Here is an 18,270-nt window from a genome sequence, read left to right as displayed (position 1 = left end):
ATGTTAATTTCCAATTAAAATGGTAAGCAAAGTTCCTTTAATTGGGTTGAGTTGTATCTTATTCTCAACGTGGTAGACAATTAAGCATTCTATCAAATCATACAAAATTTAACATCAGTTTATTTGGTTTATTGAATATAAAAAAAATAAGTAAGAAAATAAGAAAAACATCAACTTATTTCCTAATTATTCCTCATCATATTAGATAATGAAACCACAGAATAACTCGTACATCAATAATTGTGAACATTAGCCAGACATTGGCACTAAGTAACTAGCATTGGTGACAGATTCTGAACTCAAGGCAATCCACCTCCGATACCTCCACCAGCTCCTCCGCCATATCCACCCCCAACCCCACCGCCACCATTGCCACCGCCTCCAAACCCTCCACCACTGCCACCTCCAAGCCCTCCAGCTCTAGACCCAAAGCCACCTCCAGATCCACCTCCAAAACTCGAGCCACCACCACCAAACCGTCCACCTCCACCTCCACCCAAGCCAGAACCCCCGCCAAGCCCAACTCCACTACCCAAGCCAGAACCTCCACCAAGTCCAACTCCACCACCCAAGCCACCCTGCCCACCAGCACCAAACCCTCCACCTCCACCTCCACCCAAGCCAGAACCCCCGCCAAGCCCAACTCCACTACCCAAGCCAGAACCTCCACCAAGTCCAGCTCCACCACCCAAGCCACCCCGCCCACCAGCACCACCACCTAGCCCACCACCATAACCAGGGAAGTGGTGGAAGAATGTCTTCTCCACTTTAAATGTACCGGCCTTTTGATTGACAAGCTCTCTAGCATGAGTGCAAATAAGTGCACCGAGAAGCACCACCAAAAGAAGCTTAGAATCCATCTTTTCTGAGATACTAACCAAGATAATGTTTGATGAGAAATGAAGTTAGGAAGGAGAGAATATATAGAAGATTGAGAATTGAAAATGAGGACAAATGGCGGTTGTGAAGGTCTTAAATTTTGTACATGCTGTCTATCATCTATAATCCATGTTTCTACGGTAAATGGATCGGAGCCAACTGCCAGTGGTGAAAAAGAGACCCATTCCATGTTGATGAGCAACCTGGATGGATCTGTTCATATTCTTTAGCCTTTTTCCACCCCTTCTCTCTTTCTCACTCCCTTCCTCCTCCCCGTCCCTTACTCGTCCTTTAATTTTGCTGTTAGATTGGAACTTCCTACATGTTTATACCTAATTGATGTAAATTAAGGATGTCAAGTGAGAATTCGATCTGGTATCATAATGATCATATATGAAACTTGCTTATAATTATTCTGAAACGTGTTAAGGTAATTATTGCATATATGAACATGTAAACCTTCCTTCAACCAAGAAAATCACTGCAAAAGGTCTGAAGGTGTAAGGATACATGAACATAGCAACTTTGTTCTCTTTTTTTTTTTCCATTATTAATTTGATGACTTTTACTGACACATTATTTGTACCATTCTCCCAAAAGAGACATTCATAATTTTTTCCATTAATGCAAGGAGTGTAGAGCCTTTTTTCATGTTGATTGTCTATGAAAATTGAGAGGTTAGCCTGTGAATTACAGTCCTTGGATAAAACGTTTGTTCTTTTGGCCATAATGGGCAGAGTCCAATTAGATTGAAAATGTATATATAAGATTTTCTTCAGGGTTGAACGTTGCATTGGTTTTAGTGGTTTTTGGATCAAGTCTCAGGAGGAAGCATGAGTTTGAGAGATTGGTAAAATATAGCGTAAAATTATTTAGAGTCAACTGTTGACAAAGCGCGGGGATAGCTCAGTTGGGAGAGCGTCAGACTGAAGATCTGAAGGTCGCGTGTTCGATCCACGCTCACCGCAATTTTGTTAAATTGCTTTCCAACTTTTCATTCCACTCCTTTGTCAGCTCCTGTCTCTCCAACAAAAAACGACATTTCAGCAGATTCTTTTTTTTGTTATTGTCACTTCCGAGAAAGGACCAGTAAATCTACCAAGAGAAGATAATTCATTGACAGCTAATGCTCTTTAAGAAACTTTGTTCTGCGTAGAACTTTCAAAATATAAGAACTAATATAAAAGTAATACTAACAAGGTGCCCATGCATTTTTGTAACATAAGAAAAGGTTAAAACAACGGATGCTGATACTTGAGGCCGTATATACTAATTCCCATAGTAGCCAGAAAGCTACCATTCCTCATCAGATCTTCAATCATATGCACTGATCTCTTCATTGAGTGTGGAGCATAGAGCAAAAATAGAAGGGAAGAAGCATCCATTTCTCTTATGGCAAAGAGAAACGTGAGCTTGATCACCAAAGGCCCCTATGTGAGTTTATGGCCCCATGACTCCTTAATTTCCTCTCTTATGATCTCTCTAACATATCTGTCTGATTACTTTGGGATTGGTGTAGGTTATGCCGGACAATGGGTTGGTAAAGCTCACAATATTGAAACCTCAAGGGTACATAACCGGCATCAAGTATGGAGGAATGGACAACCTTTGAGATTTGAAATCAAGTGAATCTAACCGAGGGTAATCTCCATAATATGGAACACAAAGTGTTAGAACTAACTGCATTTTTTTTCTTGTTTTGCATATCCAAACTTGCACTTCTTTAAAATAAGTGAAAAAGTGTACATTTTTTTAGACAGGTCAGATTGGAATCAAATTCCTATGCTTAACACTTTTTACCTGTATGGAATGTGCAGATATTGGGACATCAACTGGGGTTTGCCAGGGGGCCAGGATAGATATCAACTGTATGTTTTTGTTCCCTTGGGATGTAAATTTCTTGTGCTTAATTTTTAAAATAAACAATGAGCTTGTTCTTTTCTGTAACACAGACTACGTGGGGCAGAATATAGTGTCATCCATATGAGTAATGACCATTTAGTGGTTTCGTTCAAGAGTACATATGATCCATCAACTCCAGGAACCAAGTTGCCGCTAAGTGTGGACACAAGGTTTGTATATTAATCATACAAACCTTTTTTTCCTTCAGGATTTGTACTAAAGTTGTTCGAGTTTTTAATATACAATATACTCTTTAGGTACATATTAAAAAGTGGCGTTTCAGGCTTCCACTGCTGTGCAATTTATGAGCGTCCTCCTGGATGTCAAGCCTTTGATCTTGCTCAGACAAGGATGGTGTTTAAGTTGCGAAGAGAAGAGTACAATCTATATCTTATGTATTTGGGCTTCCAAGTCTGGTGCTTGTTTTTATATACGTTAACCGAGTCCCTCATGAAACTGGAGTAGGTTTCATTATATGGCAATTTCTGATGAGAAGCAAAGGATAATGCCAATGCCAGAAGATCTACTACCAGGTAGAGGCAAACAACTAATTGTACCAGAGTCAGTTTTGCTGATAAATCCCATTAATCCAGATCTCAAAGGCGAGGTGCATATAACTAAAGTTTGTCTGTTGTGATTTTTTGTGCCTGGATGGATGCACTCGTTTCCAATAACCAAAATGAAATAGATAGAAATAGATTATCTTGTGTGTTGATGAATGCAGGTTGATGATAAGTACCAGTATTCAATGGACAACAAAGATGGTGGAGTCCATGGATGGATAAGTTCTGGTCCCATTAATGTAGGATTCTGGGTCATCTTTCCCAGCCACGAGTTTCGAAACGGCGGTCCTACCAAGCAAAACCTCACTGTCCACACGGATCCAGCTTGTCTTGCCGTAAATTTATCACTCTAAAATTGCAGGAAGTTACAGATCATCTTTTTGCTTTTGTTTTTTTAAGGAAAAGGAGAAGCAGATCATTTCAAATTATTTGAAACAGTATATGTTATGAATTTGTGGGATGGCTCCAAGTAGCCAATAGATATCTTTCAAAAATCCTCAAAAAAGAGAAGTACCATGATATACTGAAATATGACAATCTCCAAAGGGACGAAATATGTTATTGCTTCAACTAAAGTTTGAGGATGTTTTGTGTAACAGATGTTTCATGGAACCCATTTTATTGGGGATGATATATTAGCTCATTTCCAAAGGGGGGAGACGTGGAGGAAGGTGTTTGGAACTTTTTTCATATATCTTAACTCAACATCAAAGGTCTCGAATGCATACAACTTATGGACGGACGCAAACAAGCAGGTACCTTGTCATTGCATCATCATCATCAATACATTTAATTCGTCCATATCTGGCTTTCAAGTGCAAAACAATATATCGTGGCCCTCTTGTGATTGAACTCAGCCTTGTTTTCCTTAGACTTCCACCTTAGTTAGTTAAATGAATTTTCTTTTATTGCTTTCTGGTCTAAACAGATTGTGACGGCATAAATTCACTAGACCATGAAATATATTGTGTTACATCGGGGTTTTTCTGTGGAGTTATTCTGTGCGCTAAAACCTCAAAATTGAATATTTAATAATGGGGTAGTTCTCATGATTTTGTCATCTTAGAGACTGCGTGAAGAGATGGCCTGGCCATATGATTTTGTCTCATCACCTTATTATCTCAATGCTAAAGAACGCGGCTCAGCTTCAGGAAGACTGCTTGTGGAAGACAGGTAGTGAATTCTTGATGGGAATGTCTGGCTGCATAATAATCCAATTCATAGCATCAATGGTCCTTAGGCTGACTGCAGCTCATTCACATTGTAAACATTCATCCCAGATACGTTTCTAATTCTCTTATCCCTGCCAAGTATGCTTACGTTGGTCTATCAGTTGCGAGCACCGAAGGAGCCTGGCAGACAGAAAGCAAGGTAATAACTAATTGAACTCTTTCTTTTGGCATGACTGATCTTTCATTGTTATAAATTTCTAATTCGGTTACATTTAATGGTAAATTTGAAAGTTAAAGGTTTCTCTTGCGTGTAGGATTATCAGTTTTGGGTTCAAACAGATTCAAATGGAAGTTTCATAATCAAGAATGTAATCCCAGGTATCTATGGACTCCATGGCTGGGTTCCTGGTTTCATCGGTGACTACTTTGATAAAGCACAGGCTACCATATCTGCAGGTACCGTGCACATAACTCCTGTGTTTTCCTTGAATAAGAAGTTGCCTCAAGCTCATTGATCCCATCCACTTGTAAACTTACTGAAAAAAAGTTTGGTTTTCCGCTGGCTGGTTGTGGACAATGTAACCAATCACACGAAGAAATTTAATGTTCTCGCTCAGGGTCACAAACACAACTTGGCAATTTGACCTTTGTTCCCCTCAGAGATGGTCCTACCGTATGGGAAATTGCTTCCCTGATCGTACAGCTATTGGTTACTTCGTTCCTGATGTGAATCCGATGTATGTCAACAAGTTATTTCTTAATAGCCCAGAGAAGCAAGCAGATATTGCCTTTCCTATAGTCCTATGTAATGCTTTAAGTTGGTGGGGAGAGAGTTAAACATGATTTATACTCAACCTTCCTGTGTACCAAAATATAGATTCAGGCAATACGACTTGTGGGACAGATGCACTGACACACATCCTGAATTTGATCAAGTTCTCACTATAGGTATCAGTGATCCAAAGAGAGACTGGTTCTTTGCCCATGTAGACAGGTGTTTCCTTCTCTTTTTTACTATTTCGTTAGAAGCTAATGTAAAAACCCTTCACCTATATGAAAATGAGAGTCAAAATCCTCTCTCTCTCAAAGTAAACGTTGTGCCTTGACAAGAAGGCTGAACTTTTACAGGAGAGGAGCAGATAACAAGTATCTTCGAATAACATGGAAAATACAGTTCAACCTTGATTCACTAACGAGTGGAATTTACAAGCTGCGATTGGCCATTGCATCAGCAACCCGCACCGATCTTCAGGTAAGTAAAACCTCTGAAATTGTGATAAATCCTTCAAACTACTAGAAAACTTGCACATGTAATTTGGAAAAAAAAAAAAAAAAAAAAACCAATACAGCAACATGACCTGTCTATCGCTCCTTTTTTTGTGTACTAGAAGTATTGCATCCGAGTATATTTACTAAGCATTCGAATCTCGTGAAAGTTAATAATGATCTATTTCGTACGCATCCCAAACTCGTAGCAAACTTCTACTAGTTTTTGCCTTTGGTATTGTGTTGCAGGCTTATGTCAATAACATGGATGAAGAACAACTAGTCTTCCAAATTATGAACTTGGGGACAGATAACACGGTTTGCAGAAATGGAATTCATGGACTGTACCGCCTGTTTAGCATCGACATTTCCTCATCGTTGCTGATCAAGGGAGATAACCACATATTTCTGACGCTGGCCAGGGGAGGAGATGCGCTCTGCGGAATCCTCTACGACTATCTTGGACTAGAAGGTCCTGCAGCTTCAGAGATCTGAAGGGTTGAATCGATAAAAGCAGGAGGTAAAGCCTGATGCAAACATGATCCGTATGCATAAGCGTTTCTTCCAAAGAAACATAAGAACTTCAACAGAGAATATTTCCCATTTGTTGCTCTTCCAATGCCTGCCTAGCACAAGATTCATTGGGACAATATTATCATTATGGCTGCTAAACTTCTTGATAGCAAAAAGCTTATGTTGTGATCATTTAGCAAGCAACCATAATACGACTCATTGGAGTGTTATTATCATGTTCGACTCTCTCTCTACTTCTTTAAGGTAACCACAATATGAAAAGATAGAATAGTCAATCAACACTCCAGTAATTAGCAGTATATCTGAAAATATATCATTTTTTAAAGCAAGTTCCATACAGAACTCAAAACAAGGTGCCCTTCATTTACATCCTTCCACCTGTTACCTATACAAAACTGCATGCAAAAGCGCAAAAGCAGGCACAGAAGCACCGCAATTAGTCACCAGAAACATATTACTGGCTAGAGATTGTCAAAAGCAAGCCATAATGATCACTAGGCAGAACAGGAAGCTCCAGCTGCTTCTTCTCTTTCTTCACTTTCTTTTCCTTGTAATATGATAGGCCTGGTATCGGATCCATCCCAATCATGTCAATTTCACTTATCTTGAAATCACGAAGATTACAAATAATTCGATCTAGTCGCTTTTGCAATGTACGGTTACCGGCCAACATTGGGTTGGATTTGGTATCATATGTCCATCCATTTTCCCCTGGCCTCAACTCTCGCCATGCATCAACCCATCCATCAGGTAAAGGAAATTGACCGTCTAATTTGTCATCCCAGTTCATGTCACCACCAAAAACCACATTCGGATTCTTTTTGAGAAGGTTGACTGCCTCATTTGCTTGCTCAACACGTTCCTTGCTATACATCTGATCCCATTTCGGGGGTCCTGGGCAGGGGCTCTCAAAATGGCTAGTAGCAACCAATAGAGTCTTGCCCTTCTGAACTTCAACCTCAGCAACACATAGTTCTCTCCCCATTGAAGAATTGCTGAAGGGTATACAGTTGAAGGATTTCACAGTCACTTTGCTTAGCTGCATTCCATGTAATAAGCACGTACACATTAGAACCACATAATCATACAATAGGCACACCCATATTAGTACCACATGATCATCAATTAAACAAATCGAGCAATTTGGTTAACCAACAATCCTTTATTTCACACCATTAAAATATAAAATATAGTGCACATACATAGCCAAGTCATATATAGCTATAAAGCACGCCACCAGCAGTCCTAGAAAAGAGGTTGACCATGCCAATGGTTCTGGCAGCAGCAAATATATCAACAAAGACATACTCATCCGGAGAGTATTGCCAAACACAATCAAGCATTGGAATTTGAAAAATTGAGTGAGCAAGATGATGGGATGACTACAATATATGAAAGATTACTGTTAACGTAAATGAGTAACATATTCCCAATCCCAACCGTGGACAAAATCCAACTTTGTCCCACTTTTCTATTACCATTTCCAAACATGACCATATCAGTTACGAAAAAGTGTACCATCCAACTCAGCCAATCCACTGAGAACCTTCATAACAGACATGATAGCAAAATGTCACAAGTCACAAACAGCAACTTAAGTGAAAAAAATCAACTACAATACGGATGTCAGTGCCCAGAATAGTGAATGAATACAGTTCTTTAATGTATAACATGGAGGATTTACAAATAAACATCTCTTGTCAACACTCAATTTTGTCATGACTAAGCTGAAAAAGGACCTCCTTAAACCCATCCAGCATGACTAACAGCATAATAATCAAAATGCAAAATGAACTTTACTCTGGAGATGATCCAAAACTTACCAGCATGCAAAAGTAAGCTCTTGAATTTGCAACCTCATATGAGACTGAGCAACTATATACCTTCCACCAGCTGGACCGGCTAAAAATGTCATATATATTAGGAGTAACCTCCTGCAGAGGAAAGTGACCATAAGCAAGATGTATTTATACATAGAGCTAATCCAGAGAGAGAGAGAGAGAGAGAGAGAGAGAGAGAGAGAGAGAACCTGAAAACAGATAACTTCTGGGGAATGCAGTTTGATAAGGTCACCAAGGGCTTTCATCCTATTATGCATTTCCAAGTCTTCTCGAAACCAAACATTATAACTTAAAACCTTCAATGAACTAGATACGGTGCCCGAACCTGAGTCCTCTGTCACACATTTAATTTGTCTTTAGTCACGTGAAACTAAAAACACCTAATATTTGAATGCAAAAACAAAATACCTAAGAGCACTAGTTGTGGACTCAACGAAGTTTGGCCAAAATTTAACTAGGAAATTCACTTTTACAAATTTAGCTAGCCACTTTTCACCAATACCATATAACAGACTCAACAAATCTATCACTATTCTATTAAACTAATGATTTTGACATTTTCATTTATTTTAATTCTAATTGTAATTTGAATATTTATTCGTTATTTGTTTCCGTTATTAAAAAATTACACATTAATTTCCTAACATTCATATTACTCCTATTCTCTCGAAGGCTGTCAACCTTCTCATAATAATTGGGCAACTGATCATAAAAATTATGTGCAGATCTTTCAAGCTGTATCAAACTTAAGTTCCATTATTTCGACTATTACTTTCCCTCAATCATTTTTCTGAGGTCTGAAACCTAGAAGATCCAACAACCTAGTGGAACTCCAAAGACTTTTGCTTCTATAAATTATGCCATAGACAATTATCATAAATAAATAAATCATGCCATAGACATTCTAGTTTGCAAGTTAACATGTAATATCCACCTCCTATGTTCGGTTTTTAGGCAAGTGTTTTACTAATCATAAGAAGGAAATCCTCTGTGTGTGTGTGTGTGTGTGTGTGTGTGTGTGTGTGTGTGTGATTATTGTGTTAACAATATAGGAGGCACAAATCACAGAATCATGATGCCCCATTTTGCCATCTAGCAGTTTGAAGGAAGTTTCTAGTATGTTCAAAAAGTTCTATTAAAAAAGTAGCAAGTTTCTAGCATGATGCCTGATTATTGTGATAAAAAAAAGTAGCATGTTCAAAAAATTGCCATCTAGCAGTTTGAAGGAAGTTTCTTCACAGCAGCATGTCTGAAAATCTGACCGCAATCGAAGCTGCACCATTAATTTTTCTCTTCATCTCAATTGATGAGAAGTGTCATCTGAAAGTGACGACAGAAAATTAAGTGGATTTTTTAGATAACACAACCTAGCAATTTGGGGTAAATTCCTCCAAACTGGCCAAGAGAAAAACGTTCCTTTTCAAACTATTTTTAGCTTCAAAGCAAGATGTCATATAAATTCCCAAGTTCTGTGAGGCAATTTTTTTCGTAATGTTCTCATAATTCAAACTAGAATTACCATATTCAGATAATGCAAACCTCACAAACCAACATCGCCCAAACATTCATATATATGACATCTGAAAAATTCCCAGGTTCTTCCCCATTTAATAATGCAAACCTGAAGATGAGATATGAGGATGCTTACCAGAAGATGGTTCGTCAAACTGGTAAGAAGATGAGATTTGAGAATGCTCACCAGAAGATGAGATCTGAGATGACGGCATCGAAATTTGGGATTTAGGCTGCTGGTAATACTTCTGAGAAAATGGAAATCACGCTTCTAGTAATGCTTTTTGGTGTGGCGTTGTTGGTTTCTGAAATTGTGAATTTGCTTCTAAAGAAGATGAAATCGTGCTTCAAGTGGAACGCACAAAACAAATAGCACGCGGCAGAGGGAATTTTGTATGTCAAAATAATATTTGGCCAGCAGCTAGGGCTCAACAAATTTGGCCAGTAAAATTGATGAAAGCTAAATACACTGTAGCTTTGTTGAGTCTACTACAGTGGGTTTTTATGCAATCTAATTAATCTTTGGCCAAATTTTAACTTTATTGAGTCCACCACTAGTGCTCTAATATTCCATTGTATAAACATTAAAACAAAAATACGAAAGAGAAAAGTCCATCACAGTTGATCTAAAGTCCAAGTCATGGAAAACTCATCTTGCATTGGAAACCAACTATGTCCAAAAAATAATTTCTGAGGTCCAATATGCTTTCTGATTGCTCTGTGTAGACAACCATTAACAATTCCCATGATTACCAATCAAGACATTGCCACAAAAGGGACAAAGCATGGCTTGCTAAAGAATCAATCATCTTGTACAAAGAAAAAAACAAAAGAGAAAGAGAAACTACCACTAGACCATCCGCATTTGTTTACGGTGTCCAGCAATATATTATCCCCAAAAAAAAACTTGCCCTAATAAAAATTGCAGACCCTACATAGCACATTTACGATAATAACAAGTAAAACTAAGCAAACTAATATCCAAAAGTTCAAAAATCCAAACTTGATCAAAACTCACCCAACACGGCCACCGCCTTACTCGAAGCCCTAGCTCCTCGAAACCCACCCAATTCAACACAATCTTCGTCATCCGCAACAGGGTCCCGCAGCTTCCTCTTGCAACGCTGCAATGGCAAGAAAACGGAGCCCACCCCAGACTCATCATCATCAAGATCGGTATCGTTCAAATCCTCGAATCTAGACACTGAGGCCCTCGTGCCGCAGACCTCGCAGTTCGTGTTCCTGTATGGGTTCAAGAAAGTGCAGGCCTTGCATGCCCATTTTGGAGATGAAGGAGAAGAAGACGGAGAAGCAGAAGAAGAAGAAGAAGAAGTTAAACAGATTTGGCAGGTGGATTTTTGAAAAGGTGGGTTGATGAAGGTGCATTTTTTGCAGGCCCAAGAAGACATTGAAAATGAAAGAAGACGAGAGGGTTTTCTAGGGTTTATTCTCCGACCGTGACAGGAGAAATGAGGTGAAAAGGACCAAGAGGCTACACCCTTTAACAACGAGGATGCCATTTTCAAATTGCTTGCCGCTTTTGCTCTGATTACACACATGTTGTCGTTAAACGACACACGGCCCGTAGTTCACGCTCAAAGGTGGAATTACAATGATTTTATAGAGATAATGACAACATTATTAATTAGTATTTTTTATTACATACAAATGCGTGAAATATATATATATATATGAGTAGCAAAATATATATATAAGAGTTTTGTTACATATAAATAAAATTATATATTATTTTATGTATTAATATTAATTTTTTCATATTTAAAATTTAAATTAATATTATTTTCAATAAAATTTATTTTTTATCAATCACATTAAATTAATATATATATTAGTACATAATCATATTTATAATTAAATTTCTCCTATATATTTTGAACAATTTCGCTATATACACCCAACTGACGTGGCAAAAAAATTACAAAAGAAGAAGCACCAATAGAAAAACAAAAAAGCTGGATGTAGTCTCGGGATGTAAGCAGCGTGCAAACGGCTGCTGACCTGGCATTAAGTTAAAACGGAGCGTTTTGGTTCTCGGCCCCAGCTGTGTCGTTTCATTGATCAAGGCAAACAGCTCTCAAATCTTTTCTCTCTCGTCTATCTTCTTCCCGAGATCTTTTCTCTTTCTCTCTTGGCCCTTTCAGCGTCAAGTTCACTCTCATTCCTCCTCTCAGTATCTCCCTTCTCGCATGAAATCAGGAAAACCTCTCCATCCCACGTCCCTTTTCCTTTCCAATTTCAGTCTCTCGAATCTCTCATTAGATTTTGCACGATCTGCATTTTTTGGAGGTGTTCTCGCCGGATCCCCCTTTTTCTTCCCTCCAGACCCACGAGTATAGCTTCGTCTTCCTCCGTTCATCTTCCCGAGCTCCAATCAAAGACCGAAACCTCTCCAAAAATCTAACCGAAACCCTAACCCTAGATCTAACTGTAATCGTTACCCTAGATCTAACCCTAATCCTAACCCTAACCCTAACCCTAACCCTAACCCTAACCCTTCATCCCGAAACTGGTAATCAGTCGCCTCTGTCCAGGTTATTTCATATTTCTGTAACATTGTAGTTTTCTATTTCTTCAATATTTGTAGTTTTGTATTTTCTGTATTTTATTTCATATTTATGTATTATTGTAGTTTTCTATTTCTTCAATATCTATAGTTTTGTATTTTCTGTATTTTATTTCATATTTCTGTATTATTGTCGTTTTCTATTTTTTGTATTTTATTTAAAATTTCTATATTATTGTAGTTTTCTATTATTTCATATTTGATTGATGCTATTAGTAGTGTTTATGAGTCTCAAATGTTGTTCTCGGGTTTGATTGATGCTATTAGCAGTGTTTATGAGTCTCAGATGTTGTTCTCGGGTTTCATTGATGCTATTAGCAGTGTTTATGAGTTTCAGATGTTGTTCTCGAGTTTCATTGATGCTAGTAGTAATGTTTACTAGAATTCAATAGTTGTTCTCGGGATTGATTGATGCTAGTAGCAGTGTTTATTTTTCCTAATCTATGCAACTTTTCCATCTATTAAACCGTGATGTGCTGTGGAGTAGTTGTTCCATTTTCCCCTATGTTAGAATGCATTTGGGAGCCTGGATATCGGCTCACATGATCTGTATGTTGTATTGGTTATGACACCCTCCTTATTATATTATAAAAGTTAAAAGTCAACAGAGCAATGCAGAAAGAACTGATCATATCCCTAGTTCGTGTGAACTGTTTTTTTTTTATAAGCTATAGTTTTCAATTAAAATCTGAGGTGAACCCACATGTTTTAGAACAATTCGATGTGGAATTTTCAAAATGGTGTAAAATCAGTAATATGCATAAAAGTGCATTGTAGTCATATGCAATTGGATATGTGTGCCTTTCCATTTTGACTACATGTGTATCTTTTGATATGTGTGCATTTCCATCATGACCCAATCTATGTTAGAATGTCATCCTCATCACTGTCTTCCTCATGTTCTGGCAAACGTAATTTGGGTCAACCAATGTGCTTTTGTGAGCAAGAAGCTATATTGAGATACTCAAATACCACAAGAAATCCAAGAAGACCCTTCTTTGGGTGTCCAAAATACAACACAAAGGTAAGTTATTCACTCATTATCTCGATTTGGCAAATAATATGATTAATATTGTCTAAATCTAACATCTTTTATATATGTCAAAAATATTCAGGGATTACCACATTGTAACTACTTCAAGTGGGCAGATAGTGATAGTGATAATTGCGAAGAGTGTGATCTACGAGCAAGGAAAAATGAAATTGAAAGGAAGGAGAGAGAGCTGGAGATAAGAGTCGGTGAGATTGAGAAGATGGAGTTTCAGCTTCGGATGAGAGTAGCCCAAGTTGAGAAGAGAGAGATGGAGCAATCCAGTAGAGATGAGGCATTTTTTAAAAAGGAGTTGTTGCTTTTTGAGCAAGAAGCAAGACTAAGACGTTCACGCATATTGCTCCGTCTTTTTTGGGCTTTTGTAGTTGCTGTCTTTTGTTACCAAGTGATTTTGTAATGGTTTATATGGTGTTTGGAGTTTAAGTGTTAGTAGTTTATTCTGAATGTACAGAAACTGTCCATAATAGTCTAATAGTTGGACTTTTTGTAAGTGTTCGAATTGATGTAAGGTAAGCTTTGTATCATGCTTGTCCTATATCTGACAGTTGGTATCGATTTTATTTGGCAAGCTATGTATCATGCAAACATATACCAAGCATGTTGGTATGTTTATTACCTTTTCCACATAATGTAATCTATTTATGATAATTTATTGTTTATCTTAAAAATTTGCCATATCTAGACTCAGTTTATCTTTGAACCTGTTTGAGTGTGATCTGAGCCGAACCCATGATATTGCGTTTACAAGTCTATGCTGTGTACAAGCAGCGTTTTCCTTTTTCTTTTCTTTCTGAATACACCATACTTGAAAAACCAAGCATCCTTTCCATTTCTTTTACAGTTCTTATATGAAATATATCATACCAAATTTTTTTTGTTACTTATACATAGGCATATGTGCATGGCTGTGGGAAGAGGCATATGAACCCAACCTGTTTTGCATCTTATCATGCCAAAATAGCTCCAGCACGTGCACAAGTATATTACTGGAATTCTTTTCAAATTTGTAATGAAATTGAAAGCTCTCCATCAATACAGTTGAATAAAATGGTCGAAAAGTAATAACCAACTCCTCTAGAAAACCATGGAAACTATTTACACTGTTATTCCATCATCAGTATGACTTAACTATCCACATACATCCATAATCTGTCATCCCATCCTATATTACTCACAAAAAATTCTCCCACTAACCTTAACCTTTCTATCCACATACATCAATGAAGTACACAAAACAATGAACATCTTCCCATTTTCGGGAATTACCGACTAATATATACCAAATGCCTATTAAAAACTTAACTAATTTTCAGAAAATATTTGGCACACATTTTTACATTTTACATCCCATACCAATGAATCTCCTCTTGGTAAGCTTCATTAAACTCACCCTTTTTGCACGTGATTTTGATCCATCACCACCCAGGAAGGTCCGGTTGTGTGCCATCCAACCCAAAATAAATCTGTAATATGCGAAAAAAAATCTCATCACGTATATGCCTACACAAATCCACATAATTATGCAAAGTTTAGAGATTTTACACTTTCTTGGCTCTCCATCACTGATTCTCGCTGATGGATTCCACTACTCTCAAAAGCGGGGCTGTCTAGGACAGGCTGTTTATAACACATGAAATTTCATAAGAATACAAATTTAGACCAACCAAGAAACTGTATAACTCACAAAAATTTCATAAGAATACAAATTTAGACCAACCAAGAAACTGTATAACAGATTTCCATCTATTTATCATACCGGCACTTGTCCAAGACCTATGGTATTATCTACATCTGATGGCCCAAAAAAATTGATGCACGTCCCCATGGATGTTGTATCTCCTTCATCAAATAAATTCCTTCGCGTCCCCAGGGGTGCTTTTTCTCCTTCCTCTCGCTAATAATAATCGTCAAAGTATTTTGAACTCAATGGAAATTAACGTGTATAAATAACATCTAAAGTAACCGTGCATAAAAATAAAATATATCTCACACAAATGTTGAGATAGTTACCTCTTTGCGTTTTCCTCCCTGTTGTGATTTCTTTTGTTTCGCTTTAACCTTCCGCATGTCTGTCTCCATCCTGGAGGCTCTCCGAAGGGATGGAGGTCTTCCTTTCTCCCTGACAATCCTTGGACTCTTGACTTGTTGTGAACTACCAACTGCAGTAGTATCCATTGTCGACAAATCAGGTTCTGGTCCTATTTGATCCAAGTAGATGTTAAATAGGATATAACAATAAGTATCCTATTGGAATTCCTCTTTTCTAATTATAAAGAACAATTTAAAGTGTTTTCATTGCCATCAAACCTGTTTGCATCATAGAAAAGGAGCTTTGGTTCAGACGATAAGCTTCAGTCATCTCTAGTATCCGCTTCTTTGCATCTTTAAATTGGTCTTTAGAATCCACCGCATAATCTATCATCCCATAACACAATTTCAAAAGAATTGAATATCTATTACTAGTTGGCCTCTGATCCCCTGCGTCATAGCTAGTCCGAATTAACGTGTATCTCCTCTTGATGTCCTTCCTCCATCGGTCTAAAATGTACTAGTCTGGCAATACTTTTACACTGTTACATTTGAATACCGCCAAAATATGCCTACACACTATCCCCCTCATCTCAAATAACCCACACGAACACTTCGCATTGCAATCATTCACATTAAACTGCACAGAATATGTAACTTGTTTTGAATACTCTTGAATACGGACCTCATCTTCTACCAAATAACTGTTGATTACACCATCCGATGTTAGCAGAGCTGGGTCCAAGTCAAGCACACCAATTACTTGTTGTTGAACTTCCTTAAATTTTGCATTAATGTACAAATCTTGAAATTTCTTCTCAATTGGAGATCTAGAAACGCAGGGAATGGTACCACTAAATGACTGAAATTCTGCCTGATTTTCATTCTCAATTTTTTTCTTTAGTGCACTGTCAAACTGGTCAACAAACTCCTTCAAGTTTGTTTTTGAATGGACATAACCGTAAAAAAAAACATTCATACTCTCGCTGCGTTGGGTTGTACTCATTCCAGCCCAAAAGTGCTCTTTTACAAAAATCGGTACCCAATGCTCACGCTCTGCATATAAACTTTTCAACCACAAATTCTCATGTAACTCGTATGTACTAATAAACTCTGCCCAACATTTTTCAAATGCCTCAATAGTTTGTGAATTGTACACACATTTCATCAGCTGCATTTTCAGCCCACTCTTGTAGGCTGCATATGACCAAAACTTCTCAGGGACTTTCTTAAGTATATGTCATAGGCAAAATCTATGTCGGGTCTCCGGAAAGACAAGAACAATTGCATTTTTCATTGCTCTTTCTTGATCAGTAATTATAGCCTTTGGAGCTATACCATCCATACACTGCAACAAGGTCTGGAATAGCCATGTAAAGGTCTCTGTGTCCTCATTAGAAATCAACCCAGCTCCCAACAGAATCGATTGCCCGTGGTGGTTTACACCAACGAATGGTGCAAAAGGCATCCCATACCTATTAGTCAGGTATGTGGTGTCGAATGTGACCACGTCACCAAAATACTTATAGGCAGCCCGACTACGTGGATCTGCCCAAAAAACATTCCTTAACCTCCCCTCATCGTCTAGATCCATTAATGCAAAAAACTCGTTATTCTTATACTGCATCCTCAGAAAATAATCTCAAAGTGCTCCAGCACCACCTGCACCAAGTCGAAGATGACGGGTTTTGTTGATGTAATTGCGACAGTCCTTTTCCAAAAAGGGCAAGTTCTCAAAGCCACCTGCGCCAACGACAAGAGATCCGTAACTCTTATTCAGCCGGATGCCAGCTAAGTCGTTTGTGTCTAGCACTCTTTTAACGGTGTCACTCTCTTCTCGGTTACATCGGAAAAAAAGGGATTTTTGTGGGCTGGTATGATGATTATGTGTATTATGGACTGTTGTCAACCGCATCTTTCCCTCGACTCTTAACGCATTAATGTGTGCCTTACAGTCCGTCTTTCCTGTCGGACGTGGGTTGGCGATATTGGAACTCTTAATGCGGGCCTTTTCTCCCCGTGCACAACCAAGAGTGACATATCTGACACTTTGATCCTCTGACCTCTCACTCCTCTGTGTCATCACCCCAAACCCGCATTGTTTTGCATAATGCTTATAATAGCTCAACAAATCTTCAAAAGAATTGAATTCCATCCCGGACTTTGGCTCCTTAATCATATCCTCACCATTCGATGATGACACCACTTGTGCTGGAATGGGAGTGCCATCGTCAGTTACCCATTCATCTGGACTATCCAACATAATTTCAGAATCAACTTGAGCGGAAGTACATTGCGCTTCAGTTTCCACTGCATCAGATATCTCTTCTTGACATGTTAATGCGCTTGGTGCAGAGCTTGTAGCAACAAATGGCATTGGAGGTCGCATCCCATATTGATATGGGTAACCAACGTTTTGCTTAAGACAAAAAAAATTATACCAAATTAAAAAGTAAATAATAATAAATTTTTGACTAAAATAAAATACAAGATAGAAGTTGAAGAACCACCTGAATGTTCCTTGGATCTTTGTTGCCATCTGGATATGTTGGAAAGCTGCTGACCATGCAGGCACTGGTCCAAAGTAACCGTGCATGTAATTTGGAAAGTTTGGTAAACTTGTTTGACGGATGTCCTAACACAATAATAATAATAATAATAATTAAATTTATGGTCACAATCATTGAGTTGAATTAGTTTTTTAATTATCACATAACATATCGAGCTTTGGGGATTTAAGCTACATGATGTTAAGGGAGAAGCGTGTTCTTCCCCTTTTCCCATGACCTGTACAACTTGTACATAATTATGTCCAAATGTTATGTATGCATGAAAAATAGGAATGGCATGAAAAATAAATAAAGACTAAAAAAATTATACCATGTTTATAAAATCATTTAAATAGTATGTATATACTATACATACATGACATGTCTTA

At 37.9% G+C, this 18,270-nt stretch overlaps 3 protein-coding genes, 1 non-coding gene and 1 pseudogene across 4 annotated transcripts; 2 read left to right on the top strand and 3 right to left on the bottom strand.

The window, feature by feature from the left end:
* Window positions 1-299: 299 nt before the first annotated feature.
* LOC122276785 (glycine-rich cell wall structural protein 1-like) lies at window positions 300-860 on the bottom strand. Its single transcript, XM_043086690.1, has one exon. It carries the CDS (start codon window positions 858-860, stop codon window positions 300-302), a length of 561 nt encoding a protein of 186 aa, XP_042942624.1.
* A 914-nt stretch (window positions 861-1,774) lies between these two features.
* Window positions 1,775-1,847, top strand: TRNAF-GAA. Its single transcript has one exon. It is a non-coding gene; the product is annotated as a tRNA-Phe (tRNA).
* A 424-nt stretch (window positions 1,848-2,271) lies between these two features.
* Window positions 2,272-6,533, top strand: LOC122276784 (annotated as a pseudogene).
* A 73-nt stretch (window positions 6,534-6,606) lies between these two features.
* On the bottom strand, window positions 6,607-11,253 carry LOC122277213 (tyrosyl-DNA phosphodiesterase 2). The gene is made up of 4 exons (XM_043087139.1): window positions 10,688-11,253; window positions 8,346-8,491; window positions 8,140-8,250; window positions 6,607-7,355 (listed from the first exon to the last, which is right to left on the bottom strand). Exons 1-4 carry the CDS (start codon window positions 11,226-11,228, stop codon window positions 6,771-6,773), a joined length of 1,383 nt encoding a protein of 460 aa, XP_042943073.1. The 5' UTR covers window positions 11,229-11,253; the 3' UTR covers window positions 6,607-6,770.
* A 3,569-nt stretch (window positions 11,254-14,822) lies between these two features.
* On the bottom strand, window positions 14,823-16,926 carry LOC122276783 (protein FAR1-RELATED SEQUENCE 5-like). The gene is made up of 6 exons (XM_043086688.1): window positions 16,671-16,926; window positions 15,945-16,529; window positions 15,612-15,719; window positions 15,315-15,502; window positions 15,061-15,198; window positions 14,823-14,921 (listed from the first exon to the last, which is right to left on the bottom strand). The coding sequence occupies exons 1-6, from the start codon at window positions 16,924-16,926 to the stop codon at window positions 14,823-14,825; spliced, it is 1,374 nt and encodes a 457-aa protein (XP_042942622.1).
* Between the last annotated feature and the right edge of the window lie 1,344 nt (window positions 16,927-18,270).

Source organism: Carya illinoinensis, chromosome 9 (genome assembly GCF_018687715.1).
Source record: "Carya illinoinensis cultivar Pawnee chromosome 9, C.illinoinensisPawnee_v1, whole genome shotgun sequence".
In the NCBI taxonomy this organism is placed as follows: Eukaryota; Viridiplantae; Streptophyta; class Magnoliopsida; order Fagales; family Juglandaceae; genus Carya; species Carya illinoinensis.
The sequence above is the reverse complement of the archived record's forward strand: the minus strand, read 5'-3'. Positions and strand labels throughout refer to the sequence as shown.